Source organism: Paroedura picta, chromosome 9 (assembly GCF_049243985.1).
Source record: "Paroedura picta isolate Pp20150507F chromosome 9, Ppicta_v3.0, whole genome shotgun sequence".
Lineage (NCBI taxonomy): Eukaryota > Metazoa > Chordata > Lepidosauria > Squamata > Gekkonidae > Paroedura > Paroedura picta.
In genome coordinates this window covers 86,444,804-86,453,312 of record NC_135377.1, presented here as the reverse complement: position 1 = coordinate 86,453,312, position 8,509 = coordinate 86,444,804, and the positions used below count along the sequence as shown (strand labels likewise).

At 58.1% G+C, this 8,509-nt stretch overlaps 1 protein-coding gene across 1 annotated transcript; it reads left to right on the top strand.

Moving 5' to 3' along the window:
* Nucleotides 1-7,406: 7,406 nt before the first annotated feature.
* LOC143844176 (integrase/recombinase xerD homolog) lies at nt 7,407-8,300 on the top strand. The gene has a single exon (XM_077351175.1). It carries the CDS (start codon nt 7,407-7,409, stop codon nt 8,298-8,300), a length of 894 nt encoding a protein of 297 aa, XP_077207290.1.
* Nucleotides 8,301-8,509: the final 209 nt, after the last annotated feature.

The following is an 8,509-nucleotide window of genomic DNA, read 5'->3' as shown; positions in this document are numbered from 1 at the left end:
AGGGGCATGGCAGAGAGATTGAATCATTGAATCATACAGTTGTAGAGTTGTAAGGGACCATATAGGCCAGAGGTGGCCAAACTGTGGCTCTCCAGATATTCATGAGCTACAATTCCCAGGAATCCCTGTGGCACATGCTGGCTGGGGCTCATGGGAATTGTAGCCCATGGACATCTGGAGAACCGATGCTTGCTTGAAGACTGTTGGCTTGGGACCTGGATGTGCCATCCCAACCAGTACTGCACACTCTCCATGTTCCTGGGTCTTTGACATCTGCCATCTGCTCCACAAACCATGGAGATCCTTCTTGAAACTATTCTTTTTCAGCCAGACATTGGGCTCAGAGTAATGTTTCCATGCAAGTGTACCACAGACACAGCTTTCCAAAACACTTTCTACGTCCTCATGACAGGGGGACAGGACATGTAGACCAGACAAAACCATTATTAAGACACTACAATCAGAAGCTGGTTCAGTTGAACTGAAGAATCTTTGAGAAGGTGGTCAGCTTCTTTACAGCTGTGGGAACAGAGCCTCTATCAAAATGAAGGCAACACTACATGGATGTAACAAAGTGCTTTGACTAACAAAAGCTTGTATCAAAGATACCTGAAGACTCTATCATTCATGTGCATTTGGTTCTTAAAAGAATGGCCTGGTAGGAGGGGCTATGGCAGAGCATTTGATTGTCATATAGAAGGTCCCACGTTCAATCTCCAGCACCTCCAGTTGACAGGTCTAGAAGAAGGTGGCATCAAAGACCTCAGCCAGAAGTACCAGATAGCTACTGAATAGCTAATACTGACTCTGATGAACTGAGAGTCTGATTCAGCATAAGGCAGGTTCATGCATTCAGAGGTGTTCATGTGATCCCACTAAAAGGTCTATCTTGTCCAGCATCCATCCTTCCACAGTGTCCAACAATGTGAACCTGGGAAGCCTACAATAAGGACACAAAGGCCAGAACCCTTAACTGAAGGTGCCTTCCAGAAACAGCTAATCAGTGACACAAAATCTGTGAACAAGGTGATTCCATATTGCTATCATGGCAGAGGATCCTAGAGGAGATCAGCCCTGACTGCTCCTTAGAAGGCCAGATCCTGAAGATGAAACTCAAAATACTTTGGCCACCTCATGAGAAGGAAGGACTCCCTGGAGAAGAGCCTAATGCTGGGAGTGATTGAGGGCAAAAGAAGAAGGGGACGACAGAGAATGAGGTGGCTGGATGGAGTCACTGAAGCAGTCGGTGCGAACTTAAATGGACTCTGGGGAATCGTAGAGGACAGGAAGGCCTGGAGGACCATGGGGTCACAATGGGTCAGACAGGACTTCGCACCTAACCACAATCATGGCAGAAATCACCCTTTGTTATTTGTAATGAGGTCATGCCTTCTCTATTCCTTTTTATGAATGGTACACCATCTCTTTTCAATGATCTCTAGCAAACTGGTGAAACATGTAGACTGTCATACTTTTAGACAATATTTGGCATTCATTTATGCACACATTAATAGATAGTGCCATCGGAATATTGATTGGTATTTGATTTAAATAGTTTCTAGTGCTGTGCCTAATTTTAAGCCCTGAATAATTATCTAAGGGGGAAAAGACCTCAAATAGAAGCAATGTTAAACGAAAGTATTCATTTTTGTTGATGTATGGCGAGAGTGTATGACTTACACACAGACACAGACACAGACACACACACACACACACACACACACACACACAAAGAGAGCACTGTGATTCTTTTTATTCCAGAATAGAAGCATTTTTGGCCATTGAAACTATTTCCAGTACACTTTTCCCCATGGTGTAGTGCTGTGTTATGCTTTACACAAAGACTGAAATTCCATGCAGTTATTTGACTCCATTGACTTTGGTGGGACTTGCTTCTGAATACAGTTTTATTACAAACTCACAAAAGCTTGTACCCTGGAGAAAATTGTTCATCTGTAAGATGCCAATGGACTTGAATTTTGCTCTACCACCATAGACTAAAATGCTCATCCATCTAAAGAAAGCTCTAGATAGGTAGCTGTCTTAGTCTGTTTGTAGCCATAGAAGAAGTCAGTAGCACCTTAAAGACTAACAGAAGTTTGTGGGAGGGTACAAGTTTTTGGGAGTCACTGCTTTGTTTTGATTTGTTTTCCATGATAAGGTTGGTCGGTAAATAGCTATATTCTGTACCCAACAGTGCAGTTTAGATTTTGCTATTGCAGAGGTCATAAAGTCAATAGCTTTATTATAGGTTGGTAGTTGGTGGTTACCCTTAATTTCTGCTAATCATGTGGCAAACAAAAAATGCCCCATGGGAATAGAGTAATTCCTATTTCCGTGTCTCTTGTGACTGGTGCCAAATACTGAAAAGCCATTGATACAATAAATTAGAAAGCTACTTGGGAGCAAGCATAGGGTGCTTTTTTTAAATTGAAGTTGACCAGAAAAGAGATTTTTAGAATGGGTATACAGTGAAGAAGAGGACCAGGTGACAGCTGCTGAGTTAAAATTAAAACTCGGGAGGACAGTTTCTAGGTGGGACCCGGGGATCCCTCAGAAATACAGTTCATTTCCAGTCTACAGAGATCAGTTCCCCTGGAGAAAAATGGATGTTTTGGATTGTTGACTTTGTGGCATTGCACCATATTGAAGTCCATGTCCTCCTCAGGCACCATTCCTAAAAAATCAAATTCTTTGCAAGAGGCAACTGCCTTATATTGAGTTGTCCCATGAAGATCAGTTATACTGTGACACATGACACACTACTTAATAGTTTTAGAAGAAGAGGACTTGGTTTTATAGCCTACTTTTTACTGCCTGAAGGAGTCTCAAAGCGGCTTATAATTGACTTCCCTTCCTCTCCTCACAACAGGCACCATGTGAGGTAGGCAGGCCTGAGAGAGCTCTGATGTTACTGCTCTGTGAGAGCAGCACTATCAGGGTTCTGGCAAGCCCAAGGTCACCCAGCTGGCTCCATGTGAAGGAATGGGAAATCAAACCGGGCTCGCCAGATTAGAAGCCACCACCCTTAACCACTACACCATGCTGGAGTTGTTAAGCATTGACCCTGAAACCTTCTGGTCTACCAGTAAGGCATGGCCCCCTCCCTGGTCCTGGAGATCAGTAGTTAGATCTCCATATCTTTTAGAAAAATAATTTAAAGACAATTGCAATTAGGATCAATGTAGGTAAGCCATTATGCCTAAATAAAATGAATTTAGCCATTCCCCCATACACCATTTCCTGTATAAACCTACGGACACTAATAAGGTACAAGTTGACTGTTTTTGTGGACTTTCAGGTGGTAATAAATAGCGGCCGCGACTAAGCGCGGCCGCCGTTGACGCGGCGGTGGCGCCCGGGAGCGGCGCGGGCCCTGGCCGCGTCATAAGGGCGCGCCGCGGCGCGCTTAGGGAGAAGGGCGGGGCCACCGGCCTTTTAAGGCCGCGCGCACGTGGCTCGCCCTCTTTCCCCGGCCGCCGCGCACCTGGACGGATCTCCGTGCGGGCGGCTCCAGGGGCAGAAGGCCGGGGCGGCTCACGGCGCTTGGACGCTTGCCTGCCGGCCGTGGGGGAGGAAGCCGCTCGGATTCCCACCCCCCCCCCGCTCCGCAGCAGAGGATCCGCGGCGGGGAGAGAGCCGCCGGGGACGTCGGGCCGGAGTCGCGGCTCCAGCAGGCAGGCCGCCGTTCAGCGGCGGTGGGGCGGGATGCCCCGTCGACAGAGGTCGGCCGCGGCGGGCCGCGGCGAGGCGGCTGCGTCCGGCAGCGCCGGGGGAGGGGGTGGCGCCGGCGAGGCGCCCCCCACCCCCGTCCCGGCGAGCGGCGGTGGGCCCGGCCCCTCGGCCCCGGAGGCCCGCGGGCCGGGGGGCGGGGCTCCCGAGTCCTCGGCGGCGGTGCGGCCGCGCCGGAGCTGCCGCAGCCCGGCGCGGCCCCCGCTTTCGCCCCAGGGGGGTTCGGGGAGGGGCGGTGGCTCCTCCCGCGCGGCTCCGGCCTCGCCCGGCGCTGGGGGCTCCGGGGCCTCGAGGTCTGGGTCCGGCGGGCGCCGTGGCCACGAGGCCCGCGGGGGCGGGCGGCGCGGGGGGCAGCGCGGTTCGCCCGCTCGGGCCCCCCGCGCCTCGCGGCGTGCCTCCCCCCCGTTGCCCGAGGCCTCCGGGGGCGGGGCTCGCAAGCGGGCTTGCGCCCTTCGGGCCAGCCGGGCCTGGGCGTCGGCTATTCCGACAGCTCGGGCCCGGGGGGAGGCGGGGGCTTCCAGAAAACAGGCGTCCCCGCGGAGGGGAGGCTCTCCCAGGCGGCCCGCCCGGCGCGGCAGGCATGGGTCGGGGCGTTCCCCCTCGGGGGGCGACCGGCCCCGGACCAGCAGTTCCCCCTCCTTGCGGGGCAGGGGAGCCAGGGTGGGGCGGGGCTCCGGTTCGTCGGAGTCCGCATCCAGCGGCTCGGGCCGCCATCAGCTGGGGGGGCCCAGGGACCGGGCCAGGGACACTTATAGGTCCCCATCCCCACTGCGCCGTCCCGACCGCTCCCGGCGGTGGACGGCGGACGGTTCCAGTGGGTCCTCCCCGCGCCATCGTCGTCGATATTCCGGCGGGCGTGAGGGGGGTCAGGGGCGCCGGCGGCGTGAATCCAGCCGCCGCGAAGGGCGTCGCCGCCGGTCACCCCGCTCCAGCTCATCTGCCCATTCCCGCCCGGGTCGTTCTGCAGAGCACCGCTCGTCCGAATACAGGGCCGGGTTCGCAGAGGCCAAGGCACTGTACGGTTCCGGCGGCACCCGGCGGCGCAGCCCTGGCCCGGCTGAGTCTTCAGTTTCGGGCAGCACGCTGTGCGTCACCGACTCTCGGACGCCGTCGCCGCGAGCCGGGCCAAGTGGGAAGCGGAAGCGCACAACGCTGCGGAAGGCCCATAAGCGTAGGCGTGCATCGCGACGGAGCTCGCCCGCGGGTGAGTCATCGTCGTGGGAGGAAGGCGACGATACCATCCATGACGGGTGGTATTGGATAGAGGGGGCCTACGTCCCCGGGATGCCGCTCTGGTTAAAAAACAGGCGGCGCGACATGGTGCGGATGCTCGACGAGGCGGGCATCAGCAGGCGCAGGCGGGAACCGCCTGGCAGATTCAGGGATGGTGAGGCCCCTCCGGGGGTGCACCTTCCTGTGAAATTGCGGGAGCGTGCCCTCGATGGGTACTTCGTTGATTTTTTCGAATTGGCGAAGTGGCGCCGGAAAGGGGCCGACACGGGAAAAAAGGGTGACAAGGATAAGGCGCAGTCACAGCCCGTTGAGCGTTCTATGCTCAATTGGCTAAAAGGTTTTGCCGAATTCCAGGCCTTGATATGCGGGGGGTACCCGGAACGGGGTTGGCACCTTGCCCGTTACCTTTATACCGTGTTGGAGGCTTGGGAGGTGGGTGGCGAGGAGGCCGCCATGGACTACGATAGGGAGTTCCGGGAACTCGCCTCCCACAACGCTTCCACGCGTTGGGATCTTCGGCTGCATGATGCGTGGTTCATGCAGGTGGGTCCCAGCGCCCGCCAAAGGCGGGAACGCGGAAAAGGCGGATCCTCCGGTCCCGTCCGCAAGTTGTCCGGGCTGGTTTGCTGGGACTATAACAGGGGCGGCTGCAAGCGGCGCAGGTGTCGGTTTGAACACCGCTGCGAGACCTGCGGGGGCGGGCATGCCATGTCGGCGTGTGCGCAGCCTTCCTCTTCCCAGCCCTTTCGAGGGACCCGATCCTCCGGTAAGAAGGACGGGGGATCGGGTCCCGCAGCTCCTTCCGCCGCCCCAAAATCCGGCTGAAGCCGCGGGGCAGCTCCGCGGCCTGGCTCCCACGCCGGTTCGGCTGCCCGTGCTGCTGTCCTGGCTGGGCAGTTACCCGGACAGGCCTGCAGCGGCTTATTTGTCGGCTGGATTCTCGGAGGGGTTCCGAATCCCGTTCACTGGTGAGCGGGCGGCTTTTACGAGCGGCAACCTGCGATCGGCCCGGGATCTGCCGGAAGTGGTGGCGGCGAAATTGGCCAAAGAACGGACTGCCGGACGCATTGCTGGACCATTCAGCGGTCCGCCGCTGCCCAACCTGCGGGTTTCCCCGCTCGGAGTCGTGCCCAAGAAGGCGCCCGGGGAATTCCGGCTCATTCAGCACCTGTCGTACCCGAGGGGCGGGTCCGTCAATGATTTCATCCCACAGGAGCTGTGTGCCGTGAGGTACACCCCATTCGACGAAGCGGTGGCTATGGTTCGCCGCTGCGGCAAGGGGGCATTGCTCGCTAAGTGCGACGTGCAGTCGGCCTTCCGGCTCCTGCCCGTCCATCCGGAGGATTTCTGCCTTCTGGGTTTCCGGTTCCTCGACGGATGGTACGTAGACAAGGCCATGCCAATGGGGTGCTCCATTGCATGCGCGGCCTTCGAAGCGTTTAGCTCCTTCCTCGAGTGGGCCGCTAGGGTCCGGGGGGGGGGGTCCCGGAGCTGGCCCACTACTTGGACGACTTCTTGATGGCGGGCCCGGCGGGCACAGACGCCTGTTCGTCCAGTTTAAGGTCATTTCAACGGGTGATGTCCGAACTGGGGGTGCCACTGGCGGCTGACAAGACTGAGGGTCCTGCTACCAGGCTCACTTTCCTGGGGGTTGAGCTTGACACCGTGGCGGGTACGTCTCGTTTGCCGGCGGATAAGGTGGCCTCCCTCAGGGAACTCATCCGGGAGCTGTTGGAAAAGCGGAAGTGCGCACTCCGCGAGGTCCAGGTGCTGCTCGGGCACCTGAACTTTGCCTGCAGGGTGGTTGCGCCAGGCAGGCCTTTCTGTTTTCGCTTGTCATTTGCCACTCGAGGATTGTCTCGTCCTTTTCACCATCTTCGGGTTTCCGCGGAGATGAAGGCGGACCTACGAGTGTGGGAGCGGTTCCTGGGAGGTTTTAACGGAGTGGCCATCTGGCAGACGCCTTACGCTCCCAGGGATCGCCTTCAGGTTCACTCGGACGCCGCAGGGGGCTGCGGGTTCGGGGTTTACTTCGAAGGGGAGTGGTGCGCCGCGAGGTGGCCAGACGCCTGGGCGGCGGAGGTCCACCGTGACCTGACCTTTCTGGAGTTCTTCCCCATAGTGGTGGCGGTCCGGATCTGGGGCCCGCGTTTTGCTGATCGCCGCGTGGAATTCATGTGCGACAATCAGGCCGTGGTGCAGATCGTGAACAAGCAGTCCTCCAGATCTGCCCGGGTCATGCGCCTGGTCCGGGTTTTTGTCTTGGACTGTTTGTCGTACAACGTTTCTTTTCGCGCCAGACACGTCCCGGGGGTAACCAACGAGTTGGCCGACGCTCTCTCTCGGTTTCAGGTCGAGAGGTTCCGGCGTCTCGCTCCTGGAGCGGCAAGGGAATCGGTCGGTTGTCCCGAGGACCTGTGGCAGCTTGGCGTCGGCTGATCATGGAAGGGGTCCTGTCGTCACTGGCCGACTCCACTCGGAGGGCGTATCGGCGCGCAGCATGTCAGTTTGTGGACTTCTCCCGTTCGGCGGGGCATTCTTCCCCTTGGCCGATGAATGAGGGCCTGCTGCTCCGGTTCCTGGCTCGTCTCCGGGAGCAGGGACTCTCTTGCAGGACGCTGCGTGTCACTCTGGCCGGACTTTCCTTCTGCTCTAAGTCCCTCGGCGCTTGGGACCCTGGGCGGTCGTTTTTGGCCCGGCAGGCCGTGAAGGGCTGGGGGCGGCAGTCCGTGCCTCGGCCTGATCCTCGGCGCCCCATCACCAGAGCTATCCTGCGACAGCTGCTGGGGCACTTGCCTGCCGTGGCTCGCACGGACTTTGAGCTGGTGTTGTTCCGGGCGGCGTTCACCGCGGCTTTCCACGGAGCCTTGAGGGGAGGGGAATTGGTGGCACGGTCCCGCTCAGCCCGTTTCTCAGCCGGTCTGATGTTTTCGGACGTGGAGTTGGTAGACTCGGGGGTCCAGTGCCTCATCCGTCGGTCCAAGTGTGACCAAGGGGGCAAAGGGAATCATGTGTACCTCCCGGCCTTACGTGGGGAGGCCGATTGCCCACGACGGGCTATGGCCGCGTACCTGGAGTTACGGCCTGCCCTTGCTGGACCCTTGTTCATCCATCAGAACGGGAGCTGTCTGTCCCGGTACCAGTTCGTGGCAGTTCTCCGGGCCTGTTTGCAGGGAGCCGGCCTTCAACCTTCCTTGTATGGGTCCCACTCCTTTCGTATTGGCGCCGCCACGGAGGCGTACCTGGCTGGCGAGCCGGCCAGGGTCATCCAGCAGAGGGGGCGGTGGCGTTCCCGGGCATATAAGTTGTATATCCGCCCTCAACACGCTGTTTGATTTGGTTTTTTCCCAGGTGTTCCATCAGGAGCGGCAGCGGTCACGGTGGTGGGGCACAGTATTCCATACTGGGCCGGCAGGCACGCAGTCGCGACAGGATGGGGGGAGCATCTCGGCCTGGAGGACGTGTGCAAGATTACCTGGTCCGGTCGGAGGGGATTGCGGTGGTCGTCCCTGCTGCGGGTCGTGGCTGACGAAGTTCATCGCTG